Source organism: Paroedura picta, chromosome 5 (assembly GCF_049243985.1).
Source record: "Paroedura picta isolate Pp20150507F chromosome 5, Ppicta_v3.0, whole genome shotgun sequence".
In the NCBI taxonomy this organism is placed as follows: domain Eukaryota; kingdom Metazoa; phylum Chordata; class Lepidosauria; order Squamata; family Gekkonidae; genus Paroedura; species Paroedura picta.
The window spans coordinates 47,486,764-47,503,044 of NC_135373.1; the positions used below are offsets into that span (position 1 = coordinate 47,486,764).

Genomic DNA, 16,281 nt, shown 5'->3' on the forward strand with positions numbered 1-16,281 from the left:
ATAGCTGTTAGAACTTGGAGCAACAATGTGGGGCTTAATGGCTGTCAAATCACTTCCAACATGTGGCCACCCTATAAATTAATGATGTCTAAAATGTCCTATCAATGATAGTCTTGCTCAGGTCATGTGGACTGATGGCCATGGCTTCCTTTATTTCGTCAATCCATCATGTGGGATCTTCCTTTTTTCCTCCTGCCTTAAACTTTTTAGGAGAAGAGTTGGCTTTTATACTCTGCCTTTTTCTACCCATGAGGGTCTCAAAGCGGCTTACAATTGTCTTTCCCCTCCCCTTCCCACAACAGACACCTTATGGGGCAGGTGGGACTGAGAGAGTTCAGCAAGAACTGTAACAGCTTGCTTCATGTGGAGGAGTGGGGAACCAAATCCAGTTCTCCAGATTAGAGTCCTCTGCTCTTAGCCGCTATACTACACTGGTAGCAAGTGGTAATGCACATATCCACTAGTGTGAACAGATTCACTAGCCAGTTCTTATGCATTAAGTGGCTGTCAAAAGCATAAGCTCAAAGCATGCCTTTATTTTTCCTCTAGCCAGTTGGCAAACTTATACATAACCCATGTTTTAACAAAGCATGCCAATATTTTGTTTCTGGCAGGAGCCCTACATTGTTAATAGCTGCATAATAACCAAGAAAGGGCCAATTGAACTCTTCCTGCCACGGATATTCAGTTAATCTTCACTGGCTGACTGCAAGCTATTGTACAACCTTTTACAGTCAACACAAAGAAAAAAGTTTGTTGTGCCCTTTTGGGAAGCCATGGAATGTCTGAAAAGGGGAAATGTGTGGAAAACCAAGGGCTGGCAGTGTAGGTGGTTAAGCACAAACTGGGCCAAGAACAATTCATGTATTTTAGATTTCATAGAGAGTCCCCAGCCAACTAGTGGCCCAGCCAACAAAACCATGTTCTGTCAATAACCAATATTAGGATCCAGAAATCCCATAAAAGTTTGGCCTTGGCTTCACTCCTTACCCCCCTTCTCTCCTTGTTGCCATAAATCTTGAGTCTATGAAAACCTGTCTTCAGGAAACTAGAGACAAATTTAGTGAATATGAATTCAAAGCCAGGAGTATGTGTCCAGATAGAGATTACAGTGATGGGAAAAAAGAGGAATGAAAATCAGCATAAGAGTTACTTCTCAGTAAAACCATAACATTCAAGGTGGAAACTTTCCTCCCTATGCTGGATACTCTAATCTTTACACAGGCAAAATATGCAGAGACTTATTTTATAATAAGTTTGTAGAAATTTCATATTGTGCCATCTAAATGTTTATCATGTTGGTTAGTTGCTGCTGTACAGCATGTTTTTAATGTTTTAACACCAGTTTCGTTGAAGTGCCAATACAATAACTATATGTTTAATATTATTGACCATTTATTTTTTATTCCTATGAGTGGTTTTTCGTAGGGACCCCAGCACACTTGTTTGCCCAGGAGTCCATAATGCTGTTAAGACGGCCCTGATTGGAGAAGTTTTTTAAAGTTATGTTTCATTGATTTTACTGTTCTTTATACTTGTTGCAAGCCCCCGCAGGCTAACTAGCCTAGGAGCAGTGGCATAGAAATCAATCAAATAAATAAAGTAAGTAAGTAAATTTTGCCAGTGCTTTTATTCCTGCTGTTAAATTGAATGCTTGCTGAAGTTACTCATGAATCTATTCCACTGTTCAAACTCAGCTGTTAATATTTATTATAATCTGTTCCACCATATATTTCTGGTAAGGCCTTGGAGGAGGAGCATGTCTCATGGCTTAAGTGCCACTCAGTGCTTAACACCCACTCAGGGTGGCTATCCTGCCCCTGAATGCCTCCTCCTCCAACTGGCTTGCCTGTCGGTCCAGCAGTCCAAGCATCAGGCGGGGTTGTCATCAGTATACTGATGTCATCAAGCTATAGCTGTTGATGGATAGCTATCCATTCAAAGTTTTCAGAAACATCTTTTTTGCAAATTTAGATAGCCACGGATGGAGGCCACACTTTAGAAATAGATATATAGATGATGTAAAAGTTACAGAGGGAAAAAATACAGGAAGTGGAAAGGAAAACAGGCTGTTTCTTAAATCACTTTTGTAACTATTGCATAATTGGAGTGGCTGTTTGTACAGGAACCAAAAGGGCAGGTAGGCCAAGCCAGAACAATAGAAGGAGCCTCTTTATCTTGTTTCTCCTTTTGAGGTAGTGAGTGGAATGCCACTAAGGGAGGCAGTTCTACACCCTAAATGGCTGTTGATCACATCACAACTCATTAATATGTCTGTAGCCATCAATACAAGTTTCCTCAGTGGGACAGAGCAGCTCCTCAGGGCCCTTTCAGGACATGGAACTAGTTGGGTGGAGGCCCTCTCTCCCCATGTACTGTGGTCCAGATCCAAATCAAGCCCCTTTACCCCTGAGAAGTTTTAACAGGAACTCCCAGCACATAGTTCATCCAGAACTTGGGTAGATTTGCAGACAGTGATATATGCAAGTTTAGAAGTGGGTCCTCTTTGAAAAAATAAATGGAAATTTATGCATTAATAGAATATTTCTTTGGCTTGCTTTTAAACCATGCATACAAATAGTGTGTCAAAGTTGTGAAGCTACAAAGCTCTAAAGAAAAATAAGGTGCTCTGAATTTGAAATAAGTAAGGTGTTTCTTGAGTGCAACATTGTCTAGGTGCAGCTCTGAATATGGTCAGCAGCCGAATCCTGGAACATGCAACTAGATCCTAGAGTGCTTACTCAAATGCAAATCTTTCAGGAAGATTTACTCTCAAAACAGTAATGAAGCCTTACCCAGCATAATCCTCCACAGTTATTCCAGACTGAAATCAGTCAGGTTAAAAACTTTACATAAGACTGTAGCATATCAACCTTACAGGTTTTTATCCCATAACCTGAGCAACCAGATTTGAGAAAGCACAGCTGCATATCCAATGGAAGAAGCATGCGAAAGATTACCAGAATTTAATTCTAGCAACAGATTTGGGGTCAATCCATCAAATAAATGGAAATGTACACCCATAGCAACAGTGAAGTGAGCTCTGGCTGATGAAAGCTGAAGCTGCAATAAAATTCTGGTAGTCTTTAAGGTGCACCTGGGCTTCTGCCTACACATGTAGGTTTAGATTATATAAACATATGTTTAAAAAGTTCAAGTCCAGTGGGACCTTTAAGACCTACAAAGTTTTATTCAAGGTGTAAGCTTTCATGAATAAAACTGCTGATTTTAAAAGTGCCACTGAAATAAAAAAATTGTTCTGGGTGATAAACACGGTTTTGAGTGCGAGATTCAGCAAAACCAATCAGCATAGGTGACACTCGCCTGGAGCTAATGGCAAAGCTTCCGGTTTTTCTAAACTCTGGCCAAGCAACATTGTATTACAGCTATTTTTCAATGCTCTACTAAAGACTATTTTTTCAAAGTCTGTTTTCTGCGGTCCCACATGGAGCTTACAACTTGAATGCAAGTTTGCGAGTCTTAAAAGGTGCTACTGGGCTCCAACTTTGTTCTGCCGCTCTAGGCCAGCCCGGACCAACCCGGCTGCCCGCGCTCCACGATCCCTCTTTCCCGCCCGCTCAGGTGAGCCGCCTCGCCTGGCCCCGCCCACTGGCTAGGCTCTGCCTCCCTGGTTGCCCCGGAAGCAGGGCGCCCGTTTCCAGGAGGTGACGTCATAAGGCGCTCCGCCCAGCCTCCCTCCCCCTGGTGATGGAGGAAGAGGAGGCTGCGGGGGGAAAGATGAAGCAGTTCCCCGGAGTGGTCAGCCTGGGCGTCGGCGGCGGCGCTGGCGGGGCGGGCGTGGACCCCGAGCGCTGCCGCTTCCCCTACTGCGTGGTGTGGACGCCCATCCCCGTGCTCACGTGAGTGCCCGCCCCCTTCCCGGGTCGGGGGTCGCCCCCGTGCCCTCCCGCGGGCGGCGGATGGCGTTGCGGGCCTGTCTCTTGCTCTGCCGCCCGCCGGGGGCCGGAGGGACAGGTGGCCCGGAGCAGCAACAGAAGGCAGGCTCTAGGCATCTGAGGGGTCGACGGGCGCCCAGTGGAGGAAGGTTCCGCGGGCTGGAGTCCACTTCGCCAGACGCCTGTCAGGATGCCTCAGCCTGTGTGTGTTTGTGTCTGGGAGGGAGAGGGGCACAAGTGCATGACCTGCCTCCGAGACACGGAAAACTCTGAGCAGCAGCACAGTAGAATCAGAGTCCAGTACCACCTTTAAGACCAACTGACGAAGAGTGCTAGCACAAGAGTTCACGCCTGAAATAATATTTCTTGGTCTTAAAGGTGCTACTTCAGACCAACATGTGAGCAGCGGGTCGGTGCCTCAGGGTGGTGGTAGGTTGGTATAATAATAATACTGAATAGTAATATATAAAGGTAGCAGTCTTCAGCACCGTTACAAGGGGGTTATTTCTGAGTAAGTTTGCCGTTGCACTGCAACTGGTCTTTCCCTCTGGTGCCAGCAAAATTACACTCAAGCTAAGTCCTTTAAAGTTAATTAACTTAGGTGTGATTCTGCTTGCCCTGCTAGTTTGCAGCCAGAATTTAGCAAGAGTTGGGTGTTGCTTTCACAATTGAGAAATTGCATAATGGCGTAGGCTTTTGTGAACTGGTCTGCTTTGCAAAATCCATGAAAAGGGGGCATGGCTCATGAAAATATGTACTGTAATCTGTTAGATTCAAATGAGTAGCCGTGTTGGTCTGAAGTAGCACAATAAAATCAGAGTCCAGTAGCACCTTTAAGACCAACAAAGATTTAATCAAGGTGTGAGCTTTTGAGTGCAAGCACCCTTCGTCAGACTATGATCTTCTTACATTCCCTGTCATGTAAGAAGATCATAGTCTGACGAAGGGTGCTTGCACTCAAAAGCTCACACCTTGATTAAATCTCTGTTGGTCTTAAAGGTGCTACTGGACTCTGATTTTATTGTAATCTGTTATTTAGTCTCTAAAGAGCCTCAAGACTGTTGTATGGTGGTGGGTTTTCTCCCTAGAAATGTATACTTATTCTTATGCTTTTGTGCTTTGCAGTGTCTAATACTATTTGTTCTTTTGTTTTTACATTCCCCCCACCTATTCTCCTTTGCAGCATCTTACAACATTTTACCTGTGTAGGTGTGTGAATTTGAGGCTTCTCTGTCCAGTGTTCTGTTGCAGAGGATGACTGTGTTGTGCATTTTCTGGTAGTGTACACTAGCCAAAAAGTGTAGGCATAGGCTGTGAGGGCAAGGCATAGACCTCCTTCCCAGAAAAATTTGCTCAGTAGTGTAGGAGGAATGTTGTCATTGTGACTTCTCTGCATGTCCTCCAGCATTTCTCAGGTGAAAAACCTGCACCTTGCCTTCATACCTCACCTAACTCATAGGATTGTTGTGATGGTAAAATGGAAGGATAATTTTGGTTCCCTTAGGAAGAAAGGTGTGGGGAGGTGAATATACATTGTTGAGGAATATTCTTGGGTTGCTGTTGGGTTGCTGGCTGTTTACCCTTCAGATCTTCCTCCTGAACTGGCATCTCAGTCAGGATATTTTCTTTCCTTTTCAAAATTTCAGTGAGTTCATAAAGAGGACATTTGTAAATCTCAGAAAATTTAATTTTGCCATTGATGTAGCTGAGCTTGAACTCGTTGGCCATTGTTTACTATTTTAATTGCAGTTGTAAAGAAGAGGTAGAAATAGTTGTGCCCTTGTGTGAGCATATACCTGTATGTCCACTGGAATCAACAGGTGCCCATTTGCTCATTCAGGTATTTGACCCTTCCAAAGACCAGGTGGAAATCTTAAAAATATTATTGGTGCCATCCTTACAGAATTATTATAAGGACAAAACTGAAACAATGACTTACAAGGACTGAGTCCCATAAAACAGATAACCTATTGATTGCCTCCCCAGTGAAAGGAGATGATTGGAGCACACAGGAGAGGCACTTCAAGAAGAAAATATTACTAGAGGATAGTTTTGCACAGCTGTCCTAAATGAGGCCTATTCCATTTATCATGCTAGTCCTATTTTTGTTTGTTTTTTTGTTTCACAGAGTTCATCTGTGTGAGCAAGGCATCATGCTTATACTATTAACCTCCTTTGTACATCACACACACCTATAGAGAATTGGGATGGCAGTGAGAGAGAGTTCTACCTTTTCTTTTGCTTGCTGTGCTGGCTTCTGTTTGTGGAGGGGTTATAACACAGCATCTATGATATCAGTTTTGGTCTTGATCACCTCTTCCTCCTATATGTAAAACAAGTCTTGCCTCTAATGGCTTGTGCCCCAGCATTTTCCTGATCTAGACTGTCACCTTCTGTCAGTGTCTTCTCAATCTGGTCCAATCTGGCCCAGTGCTTTGTTTTTAAGATGAGCAGTGTAATTTTGTCTCTTTCCTTTGGCAGGTGGCTCTTCCCCATCATTGGTCACATGGGCATTTGTACATCAGCTGGAATAATCCGAGATTTTGCAGGGCCTTACTATGTCTCTGTAAGTAGAAGCTCATTTCTGTGCTGACTTGGTTAGCAATGACTTTGGTTTTAACCATGTCCCCTTTGGAGCTGAACAAGGTTTGAAGGATCAGTAGTATTGGCTGCTCTTACTGATTTGCCCCTCCTTGTATCAAGACTTCACCCCCAAAGGATTTTTAACTTTTTCCTCCTCAGCAGAGCCCCTCCCCATCAGTAATTCCCTTCCACCATGCCTGAGGTTCCCAGCCCAGTGTGAGCAGCTGAGATTTACATGGAGAAAAGGGACCCCAATGATGGGAAGAGGTGAAAGGGAGAGAGCCATTTGTGTTGGGGAAAAATCAGCTGAGGGTTACGAGGGAGGACCAGGGTGGGTCAGGCTAGGAGGTGGGTCAGGCTGCTGTCCTGTCAATTTCTCTATCCACAATATATGGAAAACTTGGAACCCTTGTCTTTTTTCCCTCCTGACATCAGCAGAAAGTTCTAGAAAACATTTTGCTTGCGCTTGCAAGTGAGTGCCCTGTTAGTTCTAGTAGGAGAAGGTTCTGCAGTGGATTAGAGTGCAAATGTCTCTGCCTCTCCCAGGAGATGAGCCTGCACTGACAAAGGCCTGTTGCCTTGTTCCTGGCAGGACTGCAAAGAGCTGGAGCACTAACATGATTCAGTTGGGTTTGTTGTATATGCGTTGCGCATGAGTGCTCTCTGAAGAGTGCTTGGGAGCTGGTCCTGAATACAGTGGCCAAATCTTGGACTAAGGCCTGCTGCAGTTAACTTATTTTACCAATCCTTTAAGATCTTTAGCGGCTTCCAGATTGTTTCCAGGCACACTTCAAAAAGACCAGTGAAGTCCTCAGCAGTCTGGGGGCAAGTTGTCTTAAGGACAGCTTTCTGCCCCAGAAACCTGGCCCATCAGCTGAGCTCATCAGCATCAGAGGTCCTCTGAAGAGTGGCCTGCCATGAAGTGTGTGTGTGGGGTTCTATGCTTGTTTCCTGCTTAGAGAACTATAGGATATTGCTATTTTTGACACAGTTTAGGCACCAGGAAAAGTCTGTCCTGCTTCCCCAAGCTTTAGGATATAAGATTAATTTTCTGATGTGTTTCCGATTTGTATTGTTGGGTCTGAAGGGTGGCTGGGTGGAATATTTCTTGGACTGCTCAATAGGTAACTGATCACTAATTCACTGATTTGGTTAATTCTGCTGCTGCTGTTTTATTGTTTCTTTTTCTAATGTGTAGCTTGGATGCTTCTGTAAGCTAAAGACCGTTTTTGGTCCAAGAGTGGAATTTTTTAAAAAAGGTTTTAAAGTAAATGATTCCAGAGTGGTGTGAGTTGGTGGTATAACACTTGCTATTAGACGTGCTTTCAATTTTTTTCCCTTCCCATTCTGTCTAGGAAGACAACATGGCTTTTGGGAAGCCCGTCAAGTAAGCAGTTTTGTTTCTTTATGTATGTTTCAAGTCTCCTGCCTTATCCCCACAGAAAATTTAACAGACATAATCATATTGAGAACACCCAGTAGGTTGGAATGGTTAGAGTGTGAGGCCTAGGTTCGAATCCCTGCTCTGCCATGGAAGCTTACTGGGTGATCTTGAACCAGTTGTTTCCTCGCAGCATAACCTACCTTGCACGGTTGTTGTGAAAATGCAGGAGGAAGGGGAGAGCAAGCAGTCGAAGGGCAGGATTAAAAAAATGTGTAACCAAGAAGGCAATGTGGGTATAAAAAAATCTCATGGCAGGAGGCTACACTTCAAATGAGAACCATAACACTTAAATCTCTATAAGGAGCGAATCATTGGCAGAGGATGGTCTTTCCCATTACCTGTTACCTGGGATCCTTTAACTGGAGATAATGGGAAATATGCCTGTGACTTTCTGCATTCAGAGCAAGTGCTCCCCCCTGACCATTAGCTCCTCCTCTGAAAAGAGCTAGGCAGGTTGACCAGGGCATGTGAATCTTCCTTATACTGAGTCCCCTTAGTCCCGCCAGTTCATGATTACCAGATTAACATGATTAACAGTCTTTTCCTTATGCCTTAAATATGAAGGAGGGCCAGACAGTGGAATCCAAAGTTTAAGTTAACAGCTGCCAATTTTCTGAGCTAATTCTTCTGTGTCTTGCAGGGACTCTAGCTTTGAAATGATGGGAGGAAAGCCTGACAATCTTACTTCCCATTTTCCCTTCTGTTTCTGCTGCTTGGACTGTCTCCTTGTCTCTTGACCACTGGCTGTTATGTATGGCATTGCTGCCATCACCCCCACACACTGATAACAGTTCTCTTCAGGCCCTGCCCCTTCACCTCTGGCACTAGAATGAAATAAAACAGACAAGAAGAAGACCTGTTTGTTTGTTTTGTACCCCACTTTTTACTATCTGAAAGAGTCTCAGAGCAGCTTACATGGCTTACCCTTCATCTCCTCACAGCAGACACCCTCTGAGTTAGGTGGAACTGAGAGAACAGTGACTGGCCCAAAGTCACCTTGCTAGCTGCATGTGGAAGAATGGGGAATCAAACCCAGTTCTCCAGATTAGAGGCTGCCACTCCTTAACCACTATACCAAGTTGGCATTACATCACCAGCACTGTGTGGGGGTGGTGGTCTTGCATTCATGGAATTTTTGGTGATATTTGAAGAGTCATCTAATCTGCATGCCAGCCTTGATTTTCTCAACTTAATCCTTATAACCCTGGTTATTGCCATTTTGCAAGTGAGAGATGGAATGAAGGTGGGGGGAGGGGTTGTCTGAGGCCACCGACTGAGTTGACAGCAGAACTAAAGCCAGAGTCTTGTGTGTGTATATAGAGGGCAGTGCCATCAACAACACAGGGTGTAACTGTTTAGGACCTCACTGTCAGTCTCTTAGTTACCTCTCCACACCAGCTGTCATTAGTATCCAGCACAGTTTCTCCTGTTGGTCCTGGTGCTGCTACTGTTCCTCCCGCTCTGCAAAGTTTATCTAGCTTCATTTGTTCCTCCCTCCCATTCCTGTCCTCGCTCTGTAGTGTCGTTGTCCCCTACCACATTGTAATTTACATTATATACTCCTCTGCATTTATCGCTCTGCAGAGTGCCCTTTGAATTAAGTCGGTATTAGTCTCTTTAAGAGCTGAGCCTTGAAAACCTTTTGAATCTGTCCTGCCATTTAGTTTTCATCAGGATTGAGTTTGCCTTTCCCTGTGGCTATTACTGTCCATCAAAAAGACCACCCCTAACTTCCCAACCTACCAATTTCCCATCTCGATCCTGGGACCCGTCCCCTGGTTAGCATCCTGCACCCTTGCTAGATGCTCCCAGCAGAAACCCCAGTCCCTGCAAAAAGCCTTGATGTAATCTCAGCCACTGACAGAGTCTTCTAGAATACCTGCTTAGCATGCTAGTCCCCTCCTGGCTTCCAAGACTTGCCAGCTATTGCTTGTGCAATCTCCAGATGGTAATTGCTAGATTACGGGCTAGAAATAAATAAAAAGGGTGAGGGAGAGGGAATGCAAGCTAAAATTTCTGCACTTGCAAGGTACAGTCATGGGATGCACACAGATCTATGTTCAAAAAGGTTCAGGCCAGCAGAGATTGTAGTTGCGGATAGATTTGCTAGAGGGGGAGGGTCTTTCATCTGGGCGAAAGCAGCTACCCATGTCTGAGCTGCAGTCTTTGGTTCTTGGTGTTTTTCAGGTACTGGAAGCTAGATCCGAACAAAGTATATTCCTGCGGCCCCAACGCTTGGGATACTGCGGTCCATGATGCTTCCGAGGAGTACAAGCATCGTATGGTGAGGGAGTTCAGTTTGGTTCCTCAGATTCCTTGTTCATATACAGTACATTTGAGACAGTTTCTAGGTTTTCAATTATGTGAAAATAATGATAATGATAAACACGCAGATTGAGGAAGGCATGAAATTCCATTGAAATTAAACATATATCAATGTAAGTTTCATTGAAATTAAACATATCAATGAAAGCATTTCAGCATGGTGCCCCCTGGTCAATTTAAGCAGCATAAACTGAATCTACTGTGGTGCAGACTGACATATGCTGTTGGAAAACATGGTTTGGTTGCATCACTTTAGGGGTTAGTATTGTTGAAATCAACTGATCAATTGGGAATAAAATCAGCCTTGCCATTTACTGACAGTAGAATGCAGGCTGATTCCCATCTCTTCTGTGCTTAAGCTCTGTCCCTCATAAAGGAAAAGTAAATAAGATACTCTTCATTTGAATAAACTGTTTTAACTGTATTTTGGGATGTTTTTTGGCAAGGCTGTGATAGCAGCCTAAAAAAATGTGCTCAGATAAAACATTGCTCAGCACAGAGATGAAGAGGTCAACAAAGCTTTGCCTCATATATTGTCATAAAGGCAGAGCAGGCGTGTTAGAAAAATGCCATAAGTATTTGAACTCTGTTTGAACTGGTGTGGGTATGTTATTGTTCTATGCATATTTTTGGCCAATGTTCATGTAGCAGTGGTTTATGGCTGAACGGTAAATGTCAAGATTTGCCTACAGATGCCACTCTTGACTAGATTTCCAGCTGACCTCATGCAAGATTTGCCTGGTTTATTTTACTTTGGCGTGCCAAGCATATCCTTTACTTGGTGTGAGAGGAAGGGTGGGGGTGGGGGTGGGAGGAGAACACAATGTAGGAATGCTGGAGAAATTCAGCAAGCCAACAATTCCATGAAAGTTATTACTCACCATACTGTGTGTTTTGTAGTTACTACGTGGAGAAGAATGAGGTGTCACATGATACAGATATCCTGAGTTTGCATCACTTTAAATTGGAAGGATGAGAGGATGCATACATATCTGTGATACAAATGTTTTCTGACAATAGATAACTACCATGTCATCAGGGAGAAAATTCTTCTCCTTTCCATAGGTTTCCATTGATGGGGGGGAGGCATTGAGGCATAGAACCTCTTTGGTTCAGGATGATACTGTATATAGTATATCTTCAAATTGACTCCCAGTAACTCTCCCCCCCCCCCCCCCGGAAATTAAATTTGGTAACTGGTGAAGATAAAATTTTGGTAACATAATAGCAGATGAAGTAGTGTGGTGTGTGGCGCCTTTTTTTTTCCTCTTGAGAATATCTGTAGAAATATAAAAGATCTCAGTTTGTGCCTCCCTTTTTTAAAATCCCAGCACAACCTCTGCTGCGACAACTGCCACTCTCACGTTGCGCTGGCCTTAAACCTCATGCGCTACGACAACAGCAGCTCCTGGAACATGATCAAATTATGCTTCTTCTCCCTGTTATACAGCAAATACGTCAGGTGAGTAGGAAGTGGACTGCTGTGCATACCATTGTGGATAGGGGTGTGGGTGCACTCCGCAAGCATCCAAAATGCAGAAAATGGGATTTGCATTGGGGGTGCTTCCCCCTCTCTGCCATAGCTTGCTAGGGCTTCCCACCCGGGCTACTACTCTTATTAAGCTGTTGTGATTATTCCCATCTCATGGCATCCCTTCAGCAATCCTGCAGTCCATTGCTAGGCTGGTCACTTCATATTCCCTTAGACACCTGAAGCTGCCTGGTTCATCGAGGTCAGTATAGTCTAACTCAGCTTGGCAGTGGCTGTCCTGCGTCTCAGGCACAGGTCTTTCCTACCACTCCCTGCCCAGTCTTCTTTGCTAGGGAATGCCAAGGATTGGACCTTCTACCAACAGAAGAGATGCTGTTTCACTGAACCACACCCCCTCCTTCTAGGACTTCAGAGAGAGGACCTCAGCATCGTAACTGAGGGTTGGCTGTGTTTGGGGGGGGGGGAATCGTGCCCAAATGGCATCTCCTGCCAAACCCTGGGGCCTCTCTGGCCCCTCCTAAAGGTACATTAACAAATGCAAGTGTGTTAAAGTTCAATAATGGATTAGATGGAATTGCCATGGAAATGGTTTGTTCTGGGAACGAAGATAAGGTGATAAGGTAAATGATCTTTCCAGGGGAGAAGAAGGGGCTGCTGAAGCAGAGAATGTATTTATTTGGGGTAAGGAACCAGCATTCTGAGGGGGCTTCATTGGATACCAGATGGCTGTCTCAATGGAGCTGCCTGGCAGGGGGCTCTGCTGCCTCTTCTGCCTGGCAGAGTGCTGGGATTTATGGCCATCCTTAACCAACCAACCAAACAAACCTTGTGCTTCCCACCAGCCTTGCCCTTCCTTGTAGGATGGGGGTGGGGTCTTGCCTCTGGCATGGCACTGAGCTTCCAAGGCCAAGAGCATCTGTGGCTGGCCAGCTCTGTTGTCTCGGGTGCTGGTTTTCAGGGGCAAAACCCGCTCTGCCAGCTTGCCAGTGACTGAGCAAGCCTGCAGCATGGGTGATCACCCCCCGCCTCCTCCCTGTGTCCAATGGAGTCTCTAATGCATCCAGGAGAGGCTGCATCCAAGGCAAAGGCACCTGCTAAAATAACTGCCTTGGCTTTGTTACTTGCTGTACCTTTTTGTTGCCCACTCTCCCTGTATTTCTGCCCCTTGTTCTTTGCAGCTGCAACACTAATGAGTCTCCTTTTGTTCCCTAAACTTCTTTCTTGTCCCTTGCAGCATAGGAGGATTTGTGAAGACCTGGCTTCCCTTCATCCTCTTTTTGGGGATTGTCCTGACAGTCAGCCTTACCCTTCACCTACGGTGATTGACAACCCCTGCCATCTGCGCTGAAAACTGTGGGCCATTCAGTCCAGCAAGGAGCTGTTTGGTCTGGGAAGCCTTTGGGGGGAAAAGGCCATCTTGCTCTTGTAATGCCAACTTGTCATCTATCCTGCAGGACTGCCCTTCTTCAGTATGTATTTCCCCCCCCTCTCCACTAAAGGTAGGGGTGGGGAGCCATCGTGTCTTGCTTCTCAACGTGTCCCCCCTGGTCATGAAGATTACCATAGGAGGTCAAGCTCTGCAGGCTTCTGGTTGTGGGGCGTGGAGAGGGCTTGGTTGATTCTGAGGTTCTCCTGTCTTTGGGGTGGTGTGTGTGAGTTTGTGACTGAACAGGAGGTTACTGTGGTGTCTCTGCATTGTGAGTAGGTTGGCCATCAATATGTCTGTTTGCCTACTTACAGATAAATTGCACTTAACTGCGTTGTGACTGACATTGTTACGATTGGGTGTGATTTCCTGGGTTGGTGCTATTTTAGATCTCAAGGCTGGGATGATGTGTGCGTTGCTGGGGACCTCAATGTCATCCTGAATACACACCCATTATGGTGGGGCTCAGTGCTCAGATTGGGGGTGCTGACCCCCAGGATTTGGCCAATGTCCTCTTTCTGCTTTTGAGGCTCATACTTGACCACAGATTGTGGCTCCCTTGTTCTTCAGAAAGTGCTTCCCCCTACCTCATTTGACATTCCTAGAAAATGCCATCACTCTTCTGAGGCTGCTGGCTTTTCCTCAGCCTCCCTCCCTCCCCAGCTGTCTACTGGAAGCAAGATTGCCCTTGAGTAGTCTTTGACTAGGCCTATGCTGAGAGTTTTATGACAAATCCTGCTGCCCTTCACAGCTCTAGTTTCCATAGTTTTGTGTATGATGGGGGGAGGCATACCAGATAGTTGATGGATTTGAGTCCTTCCCCCCCTTACTAATAGATACTCACTATTAGACTGAGCTCCAGAAAGTTTCAGGAGAGTAACCAGTGCTGGTTTGCCCTCTCTTGCTCAGAGGGCTGGATTTAGACTGTTGCAAATCAACATGACTTAACAGAAGAGGATATAGGGAGGGGCAGAAAGTGTGCTGCTTTGAAGCTCTTCTGCCCTTCCAGCGTCTCTCAGTTCCACCCTTGCCCCTTTGTAGTGCTTATGCCCACTTTTTCCAGTCATCCTCTTGCACCTTAAATGCTTTACCATGTGCTAAGGAGGGGAGTTGTCTGCCCATACACCTGTCACCTGTACCCTCCTCCCATGCTACATTCAGCCGTTCCAAACTAGGCAGCAGCTATAGAGAGCTGATTGATAAACTCAAGGGTGATAGAGATCAGAAATCTGATATCAAAGAAAAACGTGTAGGGTTCCATCCAGCTAAGCCCGGAACTGCTTCGCTTGCTTTACCCTGTTGAGTTTCTGGTTTTGATGGACATAATAAACAAAGGTTACTCAGTGGAGAATCTCCCCTCTTCGTTCTCTCCTTCCATCTCCATTTGTTTCTCCTTGCAGTGGCTTGCCAAAAAGCACTCGGCAAATCCCAGGAAATTCTCAAATCTGGTGCTCAATGCCAACTTCCTTTCCACGGTAGCATCAGTTTTTGTCCGGGCGTGTGAAGAATGGATTTTAAAAAATGGTTTTCAGTTGCCAAAACTTGAGGTCAGGGTACTAATATTAAAAATGCTCAGCTCCCCCTCCCTGTTCTCAGGTAGGTGTTCATGTTTGAGTAACAGACCTGTTAAGAGATGTTTAAGCCCAGACTTATTGGTCTTTGGTGGAAACTGGCTGTCCCAGTAGCCCAAGCAATAAAAACCTGTTGAAAGAACTGAGGTTCCGGTTGTGCTGTAGGGCTCAGCTTGCTTTGGTTTCCTAAGGTTTTGACCTTGGTGTCCAAGGAGATGTCCCAGTCATCAGAGATGTGCAGCAAGGGGAAGCTGAATTCCGTATTTCCTGTGCAGTAAACATTTTAAGTATCTGTGGGGTATTAGCCTGTCATGATGCAACTGTGTGGCTCCTTCTGAACAACCAGCTTGCAGCTCTGCCATTGCTTACCAAGCTGCTGAAAGTGGGTTGGCGGGAATATAGGAAATGTGGGTTGGATGAACAGCACTCAAGAAGTCTTTAGTACAAACCAAATGTTCAGTCCTCATCTAATACAAAGCAAGCTTTCCATTTTTAAGTACTAACAGCAAAACTTTGTGCGATAGTTTAATGCATTGGTCCCCAACCATTTTTGGACCGGGGGGGGGGGGTGGAGGCACAGGCGCCGGCATGCTGGCAGACGCAAACGCCCCCCCCCTCCCCTCGAAGTGGCTGATCGCTCCCGGGCTCTAGTTCAGTGAGCGCTGTGCCACGGGGAGGGGAGGGAGGCGCGGCTACTGGCATGCCGGTGGCTACCCCCCCCTCCCGGGCCTGGTACCAGTCTGCAGCCCGGGGGTTGGGGAAGACTGGTAATGCCTTGGGCTGGCTTTGTAAGGTACAAAATTCCTACACAGAAGGTGCTTTTGCAGAGAAGTTTCAGCATTGCTGTTTGTAGTTTTCTTCAGCTGCCTACATGCGCTGTGGGGATGCGCTGGCTGGGTGTGGCTTCCTGGACTCATTTACTGAACCAAGGAGTGGTACAGGTTCATAGAGTCTGTACACAGATTCCATGTCAGCCCGGAACGGTCCTTCGATACGGGAATTCAGTAAGCCCCAAAGTCCTCCTCAAAGATTTCCCACTAAGACAATTTTCAGTTGGCGTCACGTGATTGACTTCCCCTTTGTTTAGGCTTCTGGGATTCTGTTTTGGAGGTCATTTCTTTGCCACGTTGGCGGGGTGTTCCCCTTCCCCCCCCCCCCGCCTTGCTGGTAATTAACCAGATGGGCTTCTGTCCTTTTGAGCTGGTTCTCAGGGGGGTGCTGGATTCCTTTGTATATATTGAATTCTGCCGCTGTGATTTCATAATCCTGATGATGGTGAAAAATAAATGCATTTCTGTGTACATCTCCAAGCTGTGGTCATTTCATTGTTCTGGCTGTCTCTTTCATTCCTTTCAGCTGTCAAAAAGGGGTTCTATCTGGGACAGAGGAAAGATTAAAAGCCTGCACTGCTGCATTCTCGCACCCCTGCTGTAGTGTGAACTGGGTATTTTGTACACATCAGCATTTAATTTAATGTGTTTAATTTCTGTACAGGGGCAGTCTTTTTGAAGGAGTTTGGACTTTCTGTGGTGCTGTTCCCAGTG

The 16,281-nt window shown here is 45.5% G+C and overlaps 1 protein-coding gene across 2 annotated transcripts; it reads left to right on the forward strand.

Moving 5' to 3' along the window:
* Positions 1-3,670: 3,670 nt before the first annotated feature.
* TMEM222 (transmembrane protein 222) lies at positions 3,671-16,038 on the forward strand. Of its 2 annotated transcripts, none has more exons than XM_077337737.1 (6): positions 3,671-3,860; positions 6,378-6,462; positions 7,835-7,866; positions 10,111-10,207; positions 11,580-11,710; positions 12,980-16,038. In XM_077337737.1, the coding sequence occupies exons 1-6, from the start codon at positions 3,709-3,711 to the stop codon at positions 13,086-13,088; spliced, it is 606 nt and encodes a 201-aa protein (XP_077193852.1). In that variant the 5' UTR covers positions 3,671-3,708; the 3' UTR covers positions 13,089-16,038. The 2 variants fall into 2 exon arrangements, with proteins under 2 accessions (XP_077193852.1, XP_077193853.1); XM_077337738.1 differs by having other exon boundaries at positions 3,674-3,860; positions 12,975-16,038.
* Positions 16,039-16,281: the final 243 nt, after the last annotated feature.